We start from the raw sequence: 24,110 nt of genomic DNA, 5'->3' as shown, positions 1-24,110 counted from the left end.
TGACTGCCATCCACCAGACGAACAGGAAGCGATTTTACGAAACGCACGTGCCGTGGACATTCGACCAGTGGAGGAATTTCCTGTTCTCCGACGAAACCCGAGTGTGCCTGTACACCATAGACATGGGTAAGAGAGTCTACAGGCGACGAGGGGAGCGTTTCACACCAGCCTGCACCGTGGAAACCGTCGGGTATGGAGGAGGATCCTGCATGTTCTAGGGCGGCATTTCTATCGACGGCAAAACAGACCTCGTGTGCGTCTCCAGAGCTGGAGATGGTCGCGGCCAGGGGTCTCTGACTGCCCACCGGTATATCACCGAGATTTTGGAGGAGCATGTGGTCCCATGTGCAGGTTTTGTCGGCGCCAACTTCGAGTTCATGCACGACTACGCCCGGTGCCACACAGCCTTGATTGTCAAGGACTACCTACGTCGAGTTGGCATCAAGGTTATGGACTGGCCAGCAAGAAGCCCAGACGTCAATCCTATCGAGCACCTCTGGGACGAGCTGAAACGGCGAGTTCGGGCCCGTAATCCAGCTCCTGCCACTCTCGATGAGCTTCGAGATGCCGTCATCGAGGAGTGAGACAACATTCCCCAGGAACACGTCGTGACGCTCATCAGGTCCATGACTGACCGCTTGGAAGCTGGTCGGAGGGCTAGAGGAGGCAACACTAGATTTTAAGACTAATTTTTAATTATTGTTATTGTTTATTTTTAATTTTTGTATTGTTCATTTTCTTTGTAATTTTGATCAGAATACACATTGTTTCACATTTTCCCAGAATTTTCTTTTTTTATGGCCGTGGTTACCAATTTCTTACCGTTTTCAAAAAAGGGATTTCATTAGCTTTCAAATGATACTAATAATGATAGGGTATAGGAAGGATCTTCGGAGTTATAATCGCTTGACACGAATTTTAGAAAAGGTGCGATTTTTTTGACGCCGAGTGTATATCAATATTAATATTAACAAAGTTTTATAATTTTGGACTTGAAAAAAAACAACGTGGCGCATAAGACTGTCAAAAACATATGATTGCAATATTCAGTACGGTATTTAGTTGAGCACCTTGCCTATGGACGCATGCGCAGTAGCATAAAAACGACAAGCAGCTGGGATGCTCTATCTTTATTCGACATGGGGTGTTTATCTTAAGTTTCTCTCGCTTTTATTTATCTTTAATCGTTGGCAGTCACTATTTGCGGGCATTTTTGCATAGGCACCTATATCTCATCATGTAGGGAAAGAATTAATCTTCAATTTGGTATGTATAACATGATAATACATTATGAACGTATATATTTAACGAAATTATACCTGTTTACACCTGGCTGACATTAGGTTGCGGCCAAGTGAGGGATGGCACCTTGAACTTTCTCGGTATCTCAGGTATATTTCTTTCTAATGAAATATATTTTTTAACAATTACAAGTGAACGTAATTGTTCAAAAATAAATAATTAAATACATTTTAATTAAAATTAATTGCGGCCAAATTTGGATGGCCACCTTTGCGGATCTGCATTGGTTTAGTTATAAATATCGATAAAAATTATATTTTATTAATCAAACATATGAACGTATAAATCACGCGGTCGGATCTTAGACTATAAGATCATTTTCTCTTATTAGACATTTAAGATAACTGTTAACTCATGGTACAATATAAAACTTCGAACGAAAAATAAAACTGATGTTAGTTCATGCATTGTTGCACAGATGGCGCTTAAACAAATAAAATATTCTTCTATTTGAAGGTCTACTTCGATGACATAGATGGCGCTTACTTTTACATAGCTTTTTGAAAAATACGACAGATGGCCTTGTTTGGATTTTAATTTATTCGTCATATACAATATCTTACAGGTCGTCTAAAATAATAATAATATTATTAGAGTATGATACTTTCCAGAATGTTGCCTTATTTTTGAATAATCATAGATTAGGTATTAGTGTAATAATACTTTAGATTTTATAGTTAAAACAATCAAATAGATTAACACATAGGTATAAAATGTGTAATTGTGTAATTATCGGCACGGCTTTACTCATGCCACTTAAAATACAACATTATTATTAACCTAAATTAAAACGCGAATTTTCTAATATCTAAAATATATAATAATTTAATATTTCACTCAAAGCGTGGCCATGCTTGATATGTACATGAAACGTCAGACTTTTTAATTCATTATAAAATTCTTGTGTCACAATGTTCGTTCCCATACTCCTCCGAAATGGCTCGACCGATTCTTATGAAATTTGTTATGCATATTCAGTAAGTCTGAGAATCTGATACTATATATCTTTCAAACCCCTTAATGTTAAAGGTGGGTCCATCCCTAAATTTTTATTTTTTAGATAAAATTTTTTGGTTTTATTTTTTTATGATACAGCATACAAAAATACATACAACCCTTAATTTTCATCTACCCTATACGATCAAAAACAATTTTTTATTATTGTAGATAGTTCTTTTTATTGAACTAAAAAGATGTTTCTAGACATAATATACATGGCAAAACAACGTTTGGCGGGTCAGCTAGTGGTATATAAATTGCAAGTATGTATATTTACTTTTTAAATTGTCTTTCTTTAATACTCTATAGGCTCAAAGAATATGCTTGTCCTCACCTTGGGAGTTTTGTCCGTCTTTGTCCAAAGTCTTTGAACATAATTTATACGTTTGAACATTTTACTTTTTTTTTTACATAATAGAAGAGTTGGTAGCCCAACATTATAAGCGAATACTCTAATGTTGGGCTGGGGCACTTTGAGTGCATGGGTCACGGGTGGTGAAGGACCTGCTGCAGCTGAAAGCCAGCAAGTGGTGGGTGGTGGAATAGGACAGGGAACGCTGGAAGAGTCTTAGGCCAAGACTTGAAGAATTTATACTCGATAATATAAATATGATAGATTAAGTTTGGTGTTAATAATTTATCAATCGGGTTGTGAAGCCAGTTGGAGGTTTTAATTAAAACACTAAGTGTTTATAATAAGTCTTATGTTAATTATCATATTATTATTTAAGTCAATAAATCGATTTATTTCCAACATACATACAGTATTTACAATATTATTATAGTAATAATAATAAATGAAAATAAACAAATTTAAAAAGTTTGGTCCCTGTGGCAGTGTACCTTTACAATACTCGCTCTATTGTGATTCTTATTCGTTGAGCGAGTAAAGTACCAGCTCTGGGGTACTGGTATCTACCAGACGCTCTTTCTCTATCTTTACGTTCTTATTATTAAGGTAAGACAATGTACATGAACGTCAAATTTCTTAAAAATTCTTCTACAAATCAAGGGCGCAGAACTGTTTTTAACCACCAAAAAAACATCATATCACAATTTTTTTTAAAGACATTTCACACCAATTGACCTAGTCCCATACTAAGCTGGTGAAGCTTGTGTTATGGGTACTAGGCAACGGATATACATACATATTTTAGATAGATAGACATATTTAAACACCCAAGACATAAGCACCACACCAAATGCTCATCACATCGATGTTCGTCTCAGCCGGGGATAAATTCAAAATTCAAAAATCAAAATGGATTCGCAGTCTGGGGTACTAACCACTAGACCAATGAGTCGTCACATGACATAACATATAATTAATATATTTATTACAGCTTTCAATTTGTCGATGCTCAAGACTGATATCACGAGTAGATCCGCGTGAATCGTATATATTGTTACAAATACGTAATCTATTGATAATTTAAAAATACAATCAGTGTTATCAAACAGGTGTTTAATCTTCGATATAATGTATTAGTCAATGTGCAATGGACAAGGTGGTTATTGTTTTTGGTAAGTATTAATTATTATTATCTGTCTAATTTTTTTTTTATTACCAGCCAGTAATTCATATAATTCTAGTAAATTACGCGCGAAAATAACATCAATGGAGGAGCTGCAAAAAGGTTTTACTTTTCTATAATTATACAAGTCTAGACCACAGATTTATGGATCTTTTTTTATCTGGTATTATTTTATGTCTGACATACATTACGACAAATTCCTTACACAGTACAGCAATAGTTTTTTCGTTAATTGAGTAAAAAGCAATAAAACCTTCGTTTGAATGTTTTGTGAAGTTACGAGGGTATTTATAATTAGTAGGAGCAATGTTGGCCTAGTGGCTTCAGCGTGCGACTCTCACCCATGAGGTCGTTCGATCCCCGGCTGTGCACTAATGGACTTTCCATGTGCGTATTTAAGATTCGCTCGAACGGTGAAGGAAAACATCGTGAGGAAACCTTAGACCCAAAAAGTCACGGCGTGTCTGGCTCAGGATGCTGATCACCTTCTTGCCTGTTAGATTAACAAATGATCACGCAACCTACATAGAAATTTGAGGCCAGATCTAATAATAACCTTTGATTTAGTGGTCAGTTGACTGACCACGTGTTAGACATATTCTAGATGTCTTTACCACGATCTGGTACCACACCAGCTACCCTCCAATGTATTTCCTAACCACTTCATCTCAAGCCTTCAAGAAAAGAGCGTACTTAAAAGGCACGCACTTCCGAGTACTCTGGCATTGTGTCTATGGGTATCATCAACATGTGATCCTCCTGCCCGTTTACTGTTACATAAAAATTTTTTTTTTCCTTTTCGTCAATACAGTAGTGGGTAATGTAGAGGGTAAAACTTGCTGAGTTTCTTGCCCGTTCTTCTCAGAACAAGGCCTCTTGGTAGTTTTGAGAACGGATGGCGTAGTCTTGCTCTTTCGCTTTAACATTCATAAGCATGCGCTAAGACGCATCTAAACTGAATAAACGTATTTTGATTGATTGAATAATTAGGAATAAAATTTGTACAAATCTGCACTGCCTTGCGATTCTGTAACTCACTTTTCGAACTCACACAGCGGTTGTGTCACTTTTTGAACTCACAAAGTGAGTTACAGAATCGCAAGGGTGTAGTTCAACTCCTAATAAGGATAGCGATACCAACATCATTGCACCATTTTGGATATCCTTATGTTGCGACATCAGGATTTTTATTAAAAAGATGAACAATTTACATGAAAAGTAAACTGGTGGTAATTTTCAGTGGCTCTCATCCACGTGTCTGTGTCCCTATGGACATGCACGAGTGACCTGGATTGCTCCAGTCAGGCTGGTAGCGAGTGTGTTGCTGGATTATGCCAGTGTCCCGCAGGTCAGGAAGCCGTTTCTGGAGGAACACAGTGTGTTGGCGGTGAGTTTGAAATTCCATCAGCATCTTTCGGTGATCACGTGTATGTAAATACAGATATTTATTGTTAATTTAACATAGCCTGCGCATGACATGCGCTTTGTTTTGTGCCATGTCCCACCTTAGGACCTCTAAAATTAACATACATAACTTTTAATATTACCAATTGAATTGGTCACTTAGTTTTAGGAAGAAAACACTAGGAAAAACGATATATATAACACAAAAAAATAGCATAAAAAAAGTAGAGTAAGTTTTCGAATTGCCCCTCTTAACAATGTAATTGCACCCCCCCCCCCCCCCTTGGCCCCACTTTGGGAATTACTGGTCAAAGGCATGCCTCACGATGTTTTCCATCACCGAACCAGCGAGTGTTAAATGCGCACATAGAAAGTCCATTGGTGCACAGTTGGGGTTCGAAGAAGCTCAGGATTGTACGATATAATTAATTTCTTGCTGGGAATCAAACTCAGGACGAGTTTCATATTTACTTTTTCAGTTGCCCCATATCACTCTTCGCCATGCTTCGAAACAAGCCAGTGCAGCCGTTTGTGGGCCAACTACGAATGTAGACGTGCAGACAACAATACAGGTAAATTAACGCATTCTTCACAATATTTAAAATATCTTGTGCAGACACCGGCAAACTTCTTGAGCATTAAACTCGGGAGTGGGGGAAAGTTTGAGGATCGTGGGACACAAACATCAACTGATTTACCAATCACGCGATCGACACGTCACTCTCCCGCCGCCCCCCCTCGCAGTGATACCTAAAAATCGCTTCTGCGCAGGCAAAGACATTTGTTCAAGATGTTTGCCGGTATTTGTATATTATCTTTAGTTAGGTGAGTACATATATATATCCGACGATTATGAATAATGTATTAGTTCACGTTTAAATGAGTAATAATATAAATATACTAGCGGACCTGGCAAACGTCGTTTTGCCATGTATATCATAAAAAATAGGGGTTGTTCGTAGAAGGGTGAAAATTAGGGGTTGTATGTATTTTTTAATGTATCATAAAAAAAAATTATGTATAAATTAAAAAAAATAATTTAGGGGTGGACTACCCTTAAGATTTAGGGGGATGAAAAATAGATGGTGTCCGTTTCACAGACATACCCAATATACACACAAAATTTCATGAGATTCGGTCAAGCCGTTTCGGAGGAGACCGCGACACGAGAATTTTATATATTAGATAACGTATAAAAGGCGTGGCCACAGATCAGGCGAAAAATAAACGAGTCTTTCCTCCTCGAGAATGTTCTCTTTGGAGAAGACTCTTGGTAGTGCACAGGCGCTATTTAAAGATTTATCGCTTAACGAATAAGTATCGCAATACAGCGAGGAAATTCCAGCATTAAATCATAAATGATCACTGCCACTATTTTTAAAATTTAAGTTACGAGTATTATGATTATCTTAAAATAAATATAACGTATTGATAAGTTTTTGACAGATAATTGTCTTTGATCGGACCAAGATTGCTTCCATTTTGTTACACACATACGTTCTATACATACATTTGAAAATAGAACGCAAATTAAAGCTGCTACTCTTACAGAGGGAACATGTCAATGTATGGAAGGGAATCACTACTTCCTCGGACGGTGCTGGAGGACCAGGGATTACAGGGAGACCTGCCATAGAGATGAGGAGTGTATCACAACACCACGCGACCCATTTTCCCTCAAGTGTGATGGAGTTTGTGTGTGTGCTGACGGGTATTATGAACGTCAGAGGGGCGAGTGCAGGAAAATTGGAAACGGTATTTTCATGACATCTTTAAAAATAAAGATTTTTTTAATTATGCCACACAATTTAAATAGAATCACTTGAAGCTAAAATATTTTGATCGTTTGATTCATTTCATATATATGTAGAAAACTAATCAGCTAGCGCTTTCCTTATTAAGGTTTCTTTATCTTTCCTTTTAAGCTTGTATAGCTTTGGTAAAAAAAAAAAGTCACTTAAAAAACTCTTGTTTTTAATTTAAATATTAAATAAAAATCCATTTGGAACTAAAACCCTTTGTCTTGGTGTGAATCTTAAATAAAAAACTCCTCAGAGTTTTACTTGTTTCGAATTGGTCCAGTCTTCGAGTTTTGCGCTTAGAAACATTTTTTGCAATAAATTTTTTAATAGATTACATACTTAAGTATAGTAAATTACAGCTATAGGCGACGGGTGCGTAGCGAATGAAGATTGTCAATTTCCTGAAGCAGTCTGTGATCTTAGACATTTGAACTGTACCGACGGATCCGATACAACAAGTAAGTCATAATTAAGTTATGATTGTTTCAATTATAGTTAAGTGTCTTGATCTGAGACCCTGAGCAGTGGCGTAACTATCTGGGGCGGGGGGCCCGTGAAGAAGATTTACTTCTTTCGTGGCAATTCTTTTGATCAGTAAAAATCGTCCGTACTCAGTTTCATTTCAATAAACTTCGAGATTTTCAGCGTTCTCAATTACACGTTGTATATGTCCCACTAATGGCCATAAGCCTCCTCTCTTAGGCGAGAGGGAATGGTCTGTAGTCCCCACGCTAGCCCAATTCGTATTGGAGACTTCACATTCACCCATAGAACATAATATCTCTGGGGCAGGGGCCCTATTGGGTCGGGGACCCATGGCATTATGCCACCCCGTTAAATCTTACCCGTATGTCATAATTGAACCTTCTCTTACCATACTCTTACCTTACGGTAGATACCGTAAGGGAGCGTTCAAGTATTACGTAACGCAATTTTTGGAGATTATTGACCCCCCCCATGTAACTCACCGTAACGTTTTTCAGTACCCAAGTACAGTACTGTACTCGAGTATAGTAAAACGTTTCGTGATCACCTAGTGACTCTTTAGTTACTATTATGTGGTGTAAGTCGAAAATAATATTAACAATAACGCGTAATTCAATCCCCGCCCCGCATCGTAACGTTTTACAAAAGGAAAAAAAACTAGTTACGAAATACTTGAACGCTCCCTAAGCGTCTAGAACATGCTAACTGTTATGGCATTCTTGAAGAGAATTTCGCGGACGTCGCAGTCCCATTACAACGTACAAAAGATTTATTTTTTTCTTACTTTCTATACAGTTTCTTAATTAATACAATAATACATAATTTAAACTAAGGACTAATAAAACCTAAACCTTTCCTTGTGAATTATGCCAGTCTGCAATTTAATAGATCAGTGTCAAAGAGAGAGTAAAAATTTGAAGATACCGTACTTCATTCAAAACCTTGCTTTGTAAGTCCTTGAACCTGGATTAGAGTAACATTCTAGACTACAAACCATATTTTTACCACTATTTACAAAGTTTTTATAACTGGAGAGTGTCGACATGTATCAGGCAAGGCTGATCGCCTACTTCCCTACTAAAAGAATTACGTAACATAAAACCTGAAACTTCTCTTCAACCGCTGGTCTTCGCCGTATTCTGGACATCTACTGGCCCGAGCAGATCTACTACGAGCAACTTTGGGAGCGCTGCCGAGAAACCCCGGTTAGCCAGCAGATCAAGCAACGCAAATTGAAATGAAGACCTTACTATCCGAAGAGAATTCTAATCATATTCCCAAGCAGGCGCTTGATTGGAACCCGCAAGGAAAGTGGAAGTCCCAGGCAAACCTGGCGTCGTACAGTTGCAGATGAGGCAAAGAGAGCCGGAAAGACTTGGAGCGAGGTAAAATACGAGGCTTAAGACCAAACGCGATGGAGTTTCTGTGTGGACGTCCTCTCCTTCATCTAGGGGTTATAATACGTGTGAAACTTCACTTTATGAAAATAAGATAGAAAGGTCAAAGTACCATTTAACACATTATATGCCTCGGTTAATTAAGTAATTTAAACGTTAATATTTGCTTAATCATGGTTTAATTAACATGCATCACGCGAGATGCCTTTGACCCTTCGAAACGGTATTCAAGGGTATTTTTCTAATTAAAGAGAAAATTAGAAGCTCAAACTATACGGAGGAAATGATAAACTGAAAGTCAAGCTCCAAATAACTTTATTAATATAGGTAAACAAGTACACTTATGAACGTCAACAGAAAAGATGTTAAATTGATTCTAAATTTACATTTACTACCAGTTCGCAAGTCAAGGGCGTAGAGCGGGCAAGAACTGGCAAAAAGCTCTCTGCCACTGGTTTTAAACGCTAAGTTTTGAGTCATACAAATTGTTTGAACTGGAGCGAATCAATCCCAAGGATTAGGATCATTAAAGTATTCGTCAAATTTATAAAAAGCTTTATTGATTTTGACGTTTAACGAGAGCTTTGAATTTATTCAGAGATAATTCTCTAATAAATTAAATAAGATACAACGACCACAGCTATCGCGGAATATGCTTTAAAGAAGTATTAATAATAACCATAGCGCTGAATCACCTGCATCATGAGTACACCAACATACACACTGCATCTGTCAGTCACACTGAATATAAAAATCTTCAAATCTCTAAACATTCATACTATTTTTATTAATAACAGTCAAATGAGGTTGATTAACAAAAAGAAGAATAAAATCAGATTTGACGTTTAGTTTTTAAAGCAAAATTATTCCTTTGTTTTTCTTTTAATAAATGTTTTTGGATTTAAAAAAAACGACGGGTTGCACACAACTTGAATATTAACGTTGTGCATTTTTCATATTTTGGAATGGTTAGGAAATAATTTTGCACGAATTGCTTTAATTATCAGTATAAAAGTACTATCTTTTATGTGGTAGAATACAATATTTATTTATTGCGCTATCGTACACAAACATGACAATTTATATTAAATTAAATACGCCGCGCCAGCTGTCTACTCTCCATCCGTCTTACGAATTTTCGATCAGGTCACGTGTCCTGACGCGAGTTTAACATTTTTTACCCATTAAACGAAAAACGCTTTTTACCGGATTAAAGTTATGTATTATTATAAATTTACAATATAGGGTGGTGGTGAATCCCACCACCACCCTTCACAACTGCTTTCTGTCGGTAAATGTTTGTTTCAGAGAGCCCAACGTCTTTGTGATGATGCCCACCTCGAGGAGGAACTACAGCATGTCAAACAGGTGCTACACCGAAACAAGCTGCGCATCCCCCGGCTACATCACAAAAACAAAAACAAGACACAAACAGTTCCCCGCCAGCCAGCCTACTTGCCATATGTAAAGGGAGTTACAGATAGAATTAGCCGGATCCTAAAACGAGCTTCTATTCATACAATTTTCAAGCCGCACAAGAAGATTCAGCAATTCCTAAGACCAATCAAAAGTAACACCCCATTGCAAGATGCAGGTATATACAAACTGGATTGCGACTGTGGCCTGTCTTACATAGGGCAAACTAAACGCAATATGTCCAGCAGACTCAAAGAACACATTGCAGACATAAGACATAGACGACACACAAAATCAGCAGTCTGTGAACACATACTAGATAGGCCTAATCACTACATACGCTTTGACCAACCGAAAATACTTGCGAAAGAGAAAAGATTCTTCCCAAGATTGGTACGCGAAGCCATTGAAATCAAAAAACACCCCAATTTCAATAGAGAAGACGGCCTAAAATTGTCAAACACCTGGGATCCAATAATATCCAAATTAAAATCTCAAAAAGAAAAACAATCCGCGAAAATAGAGGACACCGTGAGCCATTTTTGCCAAAACCCTCCATCTTTTAGTCGATACCAACTCCGGGGAAATAAATACAGATAATGCAACTTTCTCTGCAGCTGTGATACTTTTTGACATTCAACATCTTTTGTCTTCAGTCACCGTGACCACGCACGCTGTAAAGCACGCGAAACGTCGGATAAATTTAAAATTATGTCAAATAGTTGTAAATTTATAATAATACATAACTTTAATCCGGTAAAAAGCGTTTTTCTTTTAATGTTATGAGTTATGTTAATCAAAGACAATACTATTTTTTACCCATTCCTAAAAAAGTGTACAACGCCTCTAAAGAAGTTTTCACTTCAAAAATTATTCTCTAGTTTTTTCTGCAATAAATGTTTTTGGGTTAAAAGTGTAGTTTCAAATGCACACCCTCACTTTCACACCATCACACAACATAGCCGAGTTAGGTATTACGTATTTAATAATTTTTATTGATTTTTTCCTGTCATTCTTTGAACCTTTTTGTATACATCAATATATTGTATTCCATCTTTGGTGAAATTGTTTTTTGCTTGTTTGGATGTCCGGCAAGATGACCAGCCTTGCCAAACAATAAACTACAAGCTCCCTCATCAGAATGCCAAATCGTAAAATGACTTCATTACGACTGATTTGAGCGCGACCGCCGCTGCGAAAACCGCTGTGAGAGTTCGAAAAGTGAGTTACAGAATCGCAATGACCTCTTCTAAAATCGTTAGGTATTTTTCGGTCAATATCCATAAAAACAAGAATTGTACATTGCTGAAAGCTGTATTCATTCATCAGTTTTCGAGTTTATCGCGACCAAATAGAAACCGTATTCATGATAGAATACTAAGAATAATATAACTCCTAGTAGGGTACCATTCAGAAACGAACGAACTATCACTCTCGTTTGTCAAAATCCGTTATATATTTGACTACTCACACTTGCAGACAATTTTGTTAGTCATCTGGCTCAACGCCGGTCTCTTTATCTGGTGGATACGGCCATTTCACCAGTCTATGTGGTAGTATGACTTTAAAAAAGAATGACCTTGAATATTGTTTCGAAGGGTCAAAGGCGCCTAGCGTGACGCATGTCAAAGGTACACTGCCACAGGATCCAAACCAATACGAGAATATTGTAAATAATGTATATTTGTGTGTAGGAAATAAATAATTGTAAAATTTATTTACATAACATGGTTTGTTTCAGATTTAAATGAATTATACTTCGCTACTGAAGAGACTAGCGCCCTCTCTGATCGGGTAGTGGACTCAGTTCATAATACACCCTGCACAAATGACACTGAATGTGATACTCCTGCTTTCTGCACTTTTGGCGTCTGCGTGTGTCCAACAGGCTTTTATAGATTCAATGGAACATGTTACGCAGGTTAATATAGAATTATATTATATACGTAAATTAGGTCCTTATATGTTTTGAAGGTATTCTTTTGGCGCGTTAGGGAAAAATGATGAGAGTGAATTTTACGATGCGCGCGCACACCGTCACAAAAAACCGACACCCGTACGCCGTCACAAAAAACCGACACCCTGAAGTTAGTTAGCATAGTCAACATTGTATTGTCTTTTATTGACATAACTTTTACACATAGAAAACACTTTTTTACCGAATCGTCGGTTAAATTTTTAATTATGTAAAATAATTGTAAATTTATAACAATACATAATAATAATATATATCATACTATAGTCAATATTTTAAATTAAAAAAAATCATTTCTTTAATTATGTAGACAAATTTTATTTAACTAGATAATGCGTTATAATAAAACGCAATGTATTAAATACCTTTTTTGCAATTGTTAGTGTCGTTTTTTCTATAAACGTAGAATAAGTCGAAAGATAAAATTTTCAAAAAGATTTTTATCTTGTTACGCGAAAGAAATATAACTTCTAACGCGTGTATGTGTACTTATATGTTACGCTTCTCTAAAGCTTAGGTTTCCTAGAAAAGCGGTGCCGTTATCTAACGGCCGTAATGTATTGGGTGACGTCACCCATACGTTGTCTATAAATAACATCGGAGTAGGTTTTCTAGAGAACGTTGAGTGTCACCGTAACGTCAAATAGCGGTGCTGCCATTTGCATGACGACCATCATAGCGGTGATAAACGTTAGTGCAACGTTTTTCGTGTGTAGCGGTGCCCATATTTAATTAATACAATGAGTGGAAACGTGACTTGGACGAGCGAAAATTAGTGTTTTTTTGCATTATGTTAAAAAGTAAAGACGGCCGTCATTAACTGTAAAATGACGGCTATTCTTGTCCAAGTTGTGCCTCCTATTCTCTTAATTTTGTCTGCCCATCTCTTGTTCTGTCTTTCTCTTTTCCTTTTTCACACATTTAAACTAACCCCTTTTTAAAAACTATTTCAGCCCCTGCTCTGTTTTAACACAAGGACTCATCTGTCTCTTTCATCACAAAACAATTTGCCAGAATGGGGTTCATTTACATTGGGAAAACATCATCTCCTTTGTGGTTTTTATAATCACGAGAATTATAATCAAAGGAATCAACATCATTTATTTTCGCAGAACTTGGTACACCATCAACTCCTGACCAATGTGATGGTATTCTTGCGGTCGTGAATGATGGGATCTGCTCGTGTCCACCGAATTTCTTCTATCATGAAGATATGATAAATTGTATACGTGGTAAGGCGTAGAAAAAGCTTTATAAATAAACAGTTGGACTTTTAATATCACTTCAATAAAGATAACTCGGAATTGGGTTTTATTTAGATGAATGTACTACTACTTATTGAGTCATTGATATTAGGTGGTAAGCGATATTTAAGTGGTAAGATTCTATAAATAGCAAGAGTGATTTAGCTTATTTTTATCGGGAGTTTTTACGCCGGATTTTTCTCTCGGCCGATGAGTAGGGATGTCTACCGATTCAAATTTACTGACGTGGAATAAATGATACTGGTCTTAGATTCCATAATAAACATATTTTTATTTTTTATGTTCTCTCTAAAAAATGTGGAGAAATGTTAATAATGTAATAAATTGGCGTTTTAATTACTTAAATTGTATTTCGCTACCAAAGACAATTTAAAATTCACAATTGTTTATGTTATATAGTAACTAAAATAATCTACAAAGTGTACCTACATAACTTCTGTAACTTAAAGGTTAATAAATTCGTGTATTGTGCGAATCGTAGACTATGTATGTGTATAATAACAGCCATTAAATCTCTCACTTCTGTGTGTCTTAAGTTTTGTAGACATTCGTATAACTATTGTATACCATTGGCTGTATTATGTAACATTGCAGTGTCCCGTCGAATCACGGACTCTTGCGTGGAGGACGCACATTGTCATACTTTTGGGGTGCAGTCCCGCTGTGGAGCCCCAAGGGAGCCGTGGGGCATGCGTTCGTGTGAATGTATCACGGAGAATGCTGTATGGGATCAGAATCGGAATATATGTAGATTGTTCGCCGGTAAGAATTTTGGAACTTATAACACAGCCACGATGATTATAAAACTTAAAATTGTTCTCAATTTTCTTTCTAGATGATTTTATTGTTAACGTTTTGTTTAGTGTGTATATCTGTCCCTTCGCACAACGGACCTAATGAGGGTCTCATTGCGGAAACTAAGTCCACCAACCATACAACCATATATCTTTATGTATATAAATTACGCGTCACGTTGTTTGTCCGCTATGGACGCCTTAACTACTAAACCGATTTCAATGAAATTTGCACACCGTGTGCAGTTTGATCTAACTTAAAAGGTATGATAGCTTACATCTTAAGTTATACCCGAAATATTATTTTATTGCAAATTATTTGACAGTCACAATTCTAACAGATGGCGCTGTGTTGAAAGTACACTTTAATGGCATAACCACCAAAAAAGCATGGTGGATTGGTGTTCTCCTGCCGTTTCTCTTGAATAGTTTACTACTATGTAATATAACAAAAATATTAGCCACAGCAACGCTTGGCCGAGTCTACTAGTGTATATATATAAAATGGTAATTGTTTGATTAAAGTAGGTGTTTTGTATTTAAAGTGTTCAGAGTTGTTCGAATGCCTGCGACTGAGTTTCATCATCGGACGACGAGGCAGAATATGAATTTTCATCACCTCGACGTCCGTTCTGCAACTGAGCTTTTTAAGGCATTTTTTGCCGCACGCTTTCTACCCGTGCATGCATTTCTGTCACCTGTTCAATGTTCATGCTTTAACCTTTTTTTTCTTATTTTTAAACCTATGTTTTCAACTAAAAACAATGCGGAAAATACTTTTTCGTAGATCAGAATTACAGATTTCAAATCTGGAATCTGGATTGAAATATATGAAATACTTTGACAGGTGAAACAGGGCCACCGATTGCATCCCCATTCTTTGATCACTTTTACTTCATACCCCAGCAGGTGATCAGCCTTCTGACACATTTGATTGTATTTGGAGACATGCCGGTTTTCTCATCTCTTCTTCATCGTATTTCTTTCTATGTGGGCAATCAACATACATAGAAAGAAAATTCCATTGGTACACAGACCGTGGTGGGCGTACTATTTGTGTACTAAATTCTTATCTTCACAACAAACAAAATTGATGAAGGCGATAGATCACATTACCCATAGTATAATAAAATTAATAAATTATTAGCAAAGGTAGACAGGAGAAAATTAACCTTTACACATTTAAAGAAAAAACTTTTTGCCCTCCATCTTTTAGTCGATACCAACTCCGGGGAAAAAAATACAGATAATGCAACTTTCTCTACAGCTGTGATACTTTTTTGACATCCAACACCTTTTGTCTTCAGTCACCGTGACAAAGCAAAAAGCACGCGAAACGTCGGATAAATTTAAAATTATGTTAAATAGTTGTAAATTTATAAAAATACATAAATTTAATCCGGGTAAAAAGTTTTTTCTTTAAAAGGAGAAAATTAAATTAAATTTTCTCCTGTCTACGAGTACTTTAGGTTAGTCTAACAATTTTATGTTTTAAATATTTTGTCGATCAAGACAGTTAGAGCTATTACGCACTGTCGACTTGTCGCCAGCGACTCGGTCACCTCGGCGACCAAAACATAGGCAACTAGGCAGGAGACCAAGCCGAGCGACAGTATTCCAAGTACATTCGTATATATACGTCCGGTCGTTACGACAGTTGCTCGCAGTGTGAATGCTTCCATTTGAAGCCGTGCTCCTATTGGTCGCCAGCGACCGGCAGTCGCTTGTGTGTCGCCACGACGCGGCGAGTCGCCCAGTCGCTTGGGCGACCGACGACCAAGTGCGTAGACATCTATTTAAACTGTAGAAACTCACAGTCGCCAGCGACCGAGTCGCCGGCGACAAGTCGACAGTGCGTAATAGCTCTTAGAGCGACTTCAATGATGGAGTTTTTATTTAACAGGTGTAGGTGAAGGTTGCGAAGTGGACAACGACTGTTTGAATGACGAGCTGGATATCACGTGTGTAAAGAATGAAGAGGGCCAGGGATTCTGCAGGTGTCCGCCACATCTGACGGAGGTGTCTGGAATGTGCCTTTCATCTGGACTTGGTAGGAATTCGATCCTCTGGTACAATTTTGTAGCGAAATTCGATGACGACATATATTGAATTACATTTACTTACTTTAGGCAGGGCTGTTCTCACTTCTCAAATTAGAAGACGCGCAATATCTGAAAAGATGAGAAGAGGAGAGATACCTTATTTCTACATATATACTACTAGCCGTTTCGCGCCCGCTTTGCTGGACGAATTAAAATAAATTTTATGTTTCATTATTTTATTTTTTTTCATATTTTTATTATTCTTCTTTTTAACTTCCCGCTAAGAAAATTGAAATATTTCGAAAATCGAGTTTTTAACAGATGTTGACGTTTTGCGGTTCTAGGAAGCCTCTTTTGTTTTTATTAGCGGGAAAAATTTTCATAAAAGTAAAACAGAAATAAAAAAATGAAGGAACGTTGGAATTAAAAAAATAAATAGCCATAAACCATCTAGGAAAAAATTCGAATGGTGGTAGTTTCATGTCGATACGATCAGTGGTTTAAGCGTGAAAGAGCCTCAAACGAACACCATTTTCTTTTTATATATATAGATATAGCCAAATCAATCAATTAGACTTATTAAAAGCCCTTCCAAAAGATAGTTTTATATGGAGAAGAACGGTCGAGAAACACCATACTTACTCTTTTAAAACAGTTTCACAATATTTTGGATATATTGATTTGATAATTATATGTGAAGACCATGTACCTAGAAGAAAAAAAAATGGTGCGTGTACTTATGTACGCGCGTAAGAAGTTATACTTCTTTGGCATTATTAAAAATAGTTTTTGATTGCATGCAAATAATTAATTACAATTAAATAATCAAAGACTGGAAAAGGAGTCATTATAGTCAATAAAGTTCAGTTTACATTTGACAAATTAAATAAATATTTATTATTATTCTCTTACATTAAGTGTAACATAAATTCTATTATTATTCGAATGTTGTTTTTAAATTATGTCCAATGCCGTAACATCTTCCGTGGGCAACTTCATACTGATAATTTTGTGTCACGGTGCGCGCGCATCGTAAAATTTCACTCTTATCAATTTTTCATAACGCGCCTAAAGAAGTATAACTTCAAAAATCTATTATGTTATAACAAAACAATGCAGCAGTTAACTATATTTTTATGTAGATACACGGTGCTCACATATCACATACACACACTTTGCACACACCAGTGAGATCATAGATGCTGTTCATCCAATCATTATCAAAGGCTAGGCCGTTATTCCGTTCATCATTAATTCCCGGTACCTGGGTCTGGACCATTGTTTCCCAACCTTTTATGTGGCCCATCTTAATCTTTCTAACATTCTTATGACCCTAACATACATAATTTTGAATATAAATAATTCCTAATTTAGGCTGAAAATGGTAATGAACAAAAAATACTGGTATAATTGTGAAAAAGCGTGGGGCGCTCTATGCCATATTTTTCGTCTATCGAGCAACCCACGCTTTTTCACAATAATACCAGTATTTTTTGTTCATTACCATTTTCAGCCCAAATTAGGAATTATTTTTCACTTTTTAGTTTGATGTGCTTTAAAAGCGTGTTTTTTAGTTTTTTAAAACTATTATTTATTTTTTATTTTTTAGTTAAATTTTTTTTATTTTTTTTTCGGATTATTGCATTGTCATCGATCTTTGACAGGTGCGCAAAATTTGAATAAAATCTGTCCGTATAAAGTGGGTCAAAATCGAGTCCGAAGGAGTCGGTTACATACATACATACATACATACATACATACAGGTGAAGCTAATATAAAGCGTGTAAAAATTGAATTTGTCCTTTAAGAAGCTTAGATGATAGGGTTTACGAAGAAATCACTAGAAAATTGTTAACGAAACACAGAAAGGAAAGTCGTTGGAAAATCTTCTTTTTGAGTTTTAAGCTATTGCATAGATTTTATTGCGGGCTTTGAGCGCGGCGACCGAATCAAGAAATTCCGTAACGAAAAAAACCTAACACACGATGACGTAATATAGGTGCGGCAAATACGCGTTAGAGTGGGACAGAACGCATACTGCGCATTCCCATCTCTCTGACGAGATCGGTGACGTAGAGTGAGCGCGGCCGGTGCAGCCGGTATGCCCCCTGTGGGGTGTGGGCCCCTTAAGAAACACTGGCAACTTACGGAAGCTTGGCTTACGCATGTTTTTATTCCTTAATATACATTTAAAATGTTTTCAGTTCTCGGTGACGCCTGTCAAGCGACTTCAGAGTGTAACGGGACTCAGAACTCGATTTGTGCCAACAACAAATGCAGCTGTGCTGAAGGATTTCAGCAGGAAAGTGATTATTGTGCTCCAGGTAAGGTCTAGATGGGAAACTTTTCTGATTTTTACGTTACCCATTCGACAACGGGGCAGCTTATTCAAACTCACAATAACTTTATTCATATAGGTAAAGAAGTACACATATGTACGTCAGAAAAGAAGATAAATCTACTACCAATTCGCAATTCAAGGGCGTAGAGCGGGTAAGAGGAATTGGCAAGAAACTTTCCGCCACTCTTTTTAATCACCAAGTATTGAGTCATACAAATTGTTTGAAGTGGAGCAAATCAATCCCAAGATTAGGATCATTTAAATATTCTTCAAATTTATAAAAGGCTTTATTGATTAATTTACGTTAAACGTACGTATTTATATTTATATGGCATTTTGGGACCAGTTTGGCTTAAGCGTGTGACTCTCATCACTGAGGTCGTAGGTTCGCTGAAGGAAAACATCGTGAGGAAACCGGCATTCCTTAGGCCCAAAAAGTTGACAGTGTGAGTCAGGTTGGTTGGTTAATCACGTACTTGCGAGATAGGATCCCATTAGATCAAGCAATAAGTACTGTTTATTCTGTTATATTCGCGAAGAAACTCGACGCCCGACATCCGACGACTGCGTAGGTACTGCACGCCACCACTATGTGAACCGTTCAAATAGCGTACCAATTCTTAAAGGCACTCGTGAGCTTTCTAGCATTGAGAATGGCCATGGGCGGTATTACTTAACATCAGGTGAGCCTCTTGCCCGTTAGACCCTGTTCTATAAAAGAAAATCGGTTGTCTGTAAAGTCGGTTTACTGACGATAGTTGAACGTGACAACGTCACGAATCGCTCACTCAAGTAGGAGAGAGACAGATGTCGAACGCTGAAGAGCGCGGAGTCCGATTGTGCCTCTCTGTCGCTTCGCGCTCTCGCTTGCACTTCAAGCCTTAAATGGAACGCCTCAGAGCGAGGTAACGCCGCATGAGTCATGTTTTTTCGTGCGTGCAGCCGGCTCCATCGAATTATAAAACGTTGTCACGTCAAAAAAATCGAATGAGTGGTGCCTGAACTCCTAGGTTATATAGTAAGAACATAACAAAACTTGCAAATCATTCAGCGTGTACACCTGCTGTTAACCCATGATAACAGCAGGTGTTAAACGTAAATTAATCAATAAAGCTTTTTATAAATTTGACGAATACTTAAATGATCCTAATCCTTGGGATTGATTTTCTCTAGTTCAAACAATTTGTATGACTCAAAACTTCGCAATTAAAGAGTGGTGGAATGTTTCTTGCCAGTTCTTCTTACCCGCTCTACGCCCTTGACTTGCGAACTGGTAGTAAATGTAAATTTACAATTAATTGAACTTTTTTTTTGACGTTCATAAGTGTCCTTTTTTACCTATATGAATGTAGATATTTTGAGTTTGAACATCTTTGGTCACTACTGCCTGTACTCTTGTATTTCTACAGTTATTGGCGGACCCTGTACCCAAGACACGGACTGCGTAATAGAGAACACAGCATGCAGAAACACAACTGATGGCTTGACCTGTCAGTGTCATGACGGCCTTGTTGCATATGAACAGCAGTGTTTTAATGGTAAGACAGTTTTTATAGTAAAATCCCCCGGCGGCGTTGGTCTGTATGAACGCGATTAACAATATAAGATTTAGGTGTTAATTATGTTAATTGACTGAATTTATTCATCTTAATATATAAAATTCTCGTGTCGCGGTTTTTGTGGTTAAACTCCTCCGAAACGGCTCGACCGATTCTCATAAAATTTTGTGTACACATTGGGTATGTCTGAGAATCGGACAACATCTATTTTTCATCCCCCTAAATGTTAAGGCTAGTCCAGTCCTATTTTTTTTTATTTCGGATAAAAAATTTATTCTTTATTTTTTTATGATACAGCTATAAAAAATACATACAACGCCTTATTTTCACCCCTCTACGATCAACCCCTATTTTTTATTATAAATGATAAACATGGCAAAACGACGTTTGCCGGATCAGCTAGTTTATACATAAAAGACACACTAACATACAAAACACAATACATGTTGTGCACACATGCGTCAATGACAAGTGTGCACAACATTTAAAGGGGAAACATTACAATGATAAAAGATACAATAAAAATAAACGACAATAAACTAGATTAAAAAACTAACTAGAGACACTTGGGCCGTGGGGTTCAAGAGCACAGGCGCTAATTAAAGATTTAAAATGGCGCCTGAGCTGACCGGTGACAGAGCTGCCTTGCGATTCTGTAACTCACTTTTCGAACTCACACAGTGGTTTTAACTCGCAAGCATAAGGAGGGAGCTTGTAGTTTATTGTTTATCAGAATGCCATATCGTAAAATGACTGCTTTACGACTGATTTGAGCGCGACCGCCACTGTGATAACCGCTGTGTGAGTTCGAAAAGTGAGTTACAGAATCGCAAGGCTGGTGTTTTCTTCGCTCAATGAATAAGTATCGCAATACCGCGAGGAAATGCTGCCAGCGTTAAAGGTACACTGCCACAGGGACCAACCTTTTTAATTTGTTTTAATATTCTTTTTAATTATTTTTATTATTACTATGTAAGTTAAAAAAATTGTAAAACTGTATATTTGATTGTTATGATTACTAATAAACATTATACCTAGTATAATTTATAAAAAATAAAATGAAAAAACATAATAGGAATACAAATATACAATTTAAAAATAGTGTAATATTTCCACTTTAGAATTGTTATCATTTAACTAATATTAACTGGAGTTTTCGTTTAATTTCTAGTTTCCCCCGGTATAAATGCATCCTGTACTGTATCAGCCCAGTGTAAAGCGTCCTTGGGCGAAGCTGTCAGTTGTGTCGACGGCTTATGTGCTTGTATAACCGATCATCATTACAGAGATGGAAAATGCTGGCGTATCACAGGTAATGTATTCACTAGTAAGTGGTCCCAGTAGAACTGCAAGCGACCCTGATAACCTCTTTCTAGTGTTGGAACTACCCGAGGTGGTTTTAGTGGGTACGCACAATGTTAATACTCGGAACAAACGTAGGCTGCAATTTCCCCGTACTAGACTATCTATAGTTAGTAATTCTTTTTTGGGAAAAGGGATACTTTTCTTTAATAAAATCCCAGAGGCTCTTTTATTCCTTTTAATAAATTTAAGAAATGTATTAAAGAAAAGCTGTGTAAAAAGGCTTACTATAAAGTTAACGATTATCTAGTTGATAAAACGGCCTGGGACTAATGCTAGACAGGCTACTTCTAATTAATTTGCAATATTTGTTTTAAAATAAGTGTTGTTTGAGAGTTTTTTACGCCAGCTTTTTCTCTCGGCCTACACCCTCTCTTCTTGCCGATGAGTAGGGATACCGATACCGGTATCTTATGTTCCATAATAGACATATTTTTTTTATAGCCGGATCTATGAATAGAGTGCCTGGAGTGAGTTGGGTCCTTTTGCTTATAAAGGCGTAGTTATATTTTTAAAAATGGTCTTAAATCTATTCATTTTTTAAATACAAAAGGCCAAACCAATACAAATATATGAAAAGGCCTTACTCCAAAGATCTGAAGTATATAAAAGCGGTACTTTTTTAGGTTTATTCGAAGGCTGTTCACGAACAAGTGAGTGCTACTTGAGCGATATGTCAGAAATCGTGTTATGCAGAAATGGACGTTGCCAGTGTGACTTCGACCATCCCTATTCTGAAACACTGAATACTTGTGGTAAGTGTAAGTGTAAGTAAGCAAGCAACGGGGGGAACACCGCTCCACTTTAAACTAATGTACAATCTATATCTATAAAAATGAAACCCGTTTTCCGTTGTCACGACATAACATGAAAACGGCTTGACCGATTTGTCTGATTCTTTTTTTATAATATTCCTTGAAGTACGAGGATGGTTCTTACGGAGAGAAAATTTTGAAAAATTGAGTGAAAAAGTCTAAAAACAACACTTTTCTATATTCCCATACTTAATATTCGTAATAATATTTAAAGGCAATTTGAACTTTAATACCATATCATAAAGTTCAAATATTAGTGGAGGGGTTCTGGGAAGGTAAATTTTTATTTTTTGACATAATGTATTTGTTGTATTATCAACTTTCTTTTTTTTATCTTACTAGCTAGACCGGTGTCCCGAATAGCAGAATAAGTATTAAAAAAAAGAAAGAATCGACTGTTAGGCGGTACGATGTTCGCCAGGCCAGCTAGTTAAAATATATTTTTTGTTTCAGTTTCTTCGGGAACAACAATCTACGGAAGTCTTTTGATAACACTTACACTATTTATGTTAATAAATTAATTATAAATAAATGTTTTTTTTCAATTGTACCGCTTTTTGACATTTTACATATAATTTTCTTTCTCAAATACCACAATCATGTGGGCCAAAAATATTTATCAAAATACTAATTCAATGGACAAGAGACTCGCCAAGAGTGTCCGCCATCTTGTACACTCATAAAACACGGTCAATGTAATGACGGGAAAAGGATTTGATTGAAAATTAAAAATATGATTTCCATGTTTTATGTGTCTATTTGTATAACGTTACAATACTTTACTAGTGCCATTTCATTTCTTTGTGAGTCAAACGAAAAATTTCTGAGGAAATCTTCCAAACTGAAACCCCATACCTAACTTGTAGTACAAAAATACCACGCAATACTCCCCACAAAACGCAGAATAGATATCCTGCCTTGCGATTCTGTAACTCACTTTTCGTACTCTCACAGCCGCGGCGGCGCGGCGCGCAGTCGCGCTCAAATCAGTGTAAAGCAGTAATTTTACGATTTGGCATTCTGATAAACAATAAACTATAAACTCCCTCCTTATGAGAGTTCGAAAAGTGAGTTACAGAATCGCAAGGCTGGACGCTAGCTGTATTATACCTCCACAGTCCACACGCGACATATTCTTCTTAAAAATCCTTTAATCGGTTTAAGTTATCGGATTCCTTTGGGAATCAAAATATTCTCCAACTTTTTCGTGGTTTATATGAATAGCTACTCTATGAGAGCCTGGTTGTGAGTCAGGTTCGAGATTTCATATAATAAATGCGGAAGTGTATGTTCATTGGCAGGCGATTCGAGGGGTACACGCTATATATACGCTACATCCCAGCCTCCAGTATAGGGGTACACGCTATACTGGAGGCTGGGATGTATTCTATAGAGACTCACGTGCAAGGTTTAATGTGTTTTAGTCCAACGCGTTTAACCTTCTACTCTTATACAGGATGGTCCAACTAGTGACGTCAATAATTTTTTTTACGAAAGTACCCCATTCTGCGATTTTTTGTAGTTTACGAGTTATATTTTTTCTTTGTGTTTTTTTTAATGTTTTCTGCCAGCGAGGTTTCAAAAATTTATATCTTTTTTTGTTGTAGGTATTTTGC

At 36.9% G+C, this 24,110-nt stretch overlaps 1 protein-coding gene across 1 annotated transcript; it reads left to right on the top strand.

Annotated features, from left to right (window-relative positions):
* Window positions 1-3,797: 3,797 nt before the first annotated feature.
* Window positions 3,798-23,044, top strand: LOC125061304 (prion-like-(Q/N-rich) domain-bearing protein 25). Its single transcript, XM_047666681.1, has 14 exons — window positions 3,798-3,825; window positions 5,077-5,223; window positions 5,720-5,812; window positions 6,792-6,995; window positions 7,402-7,500; window positions 12,083-12,262; window positions 13,429-13,548; window positions 14,176-14,343; window positions 16,279-16,425; window positions 18,622-18,741; window positions 20,168-20,296; window positions 21,489-21,629; window positions 22,306-22,434; window positions 22,948-23,044. Exons 1-14 carry the CDS (start codon window positions 3,801-3,803, stop codon window positions 23,013-23,015), a joined length of 1,770 nt encoding a protein of 589 aa, XP_047522637.1. The 5' UTR covers window positions 3,798-3,800; the 3' UTR covers window positions 23,016-23,044.
* Window positions 23,045-24,110: the final 1,066 nt, after the last annotated feature.

The sequence above is a fragment of the Pieris napi genome, chromosome 23 (genome assembly GCF_905475465.1).
Source record: "Pieris napi chromosome 23, ilPieNapi1.2, whole genome shotgun sequence".
In the NCBI taxonomy this organism is placed as follows: Eukaryota; Metazoa; Arthropoda; class Insecta; order Lepidoptera; family Pieridae; genus Pieris; species Pieris napi.
Note: the sequence above shows the minus strand (reverse complement) of the source record. Positions and strands in the feature narration are given on the sequence as shown.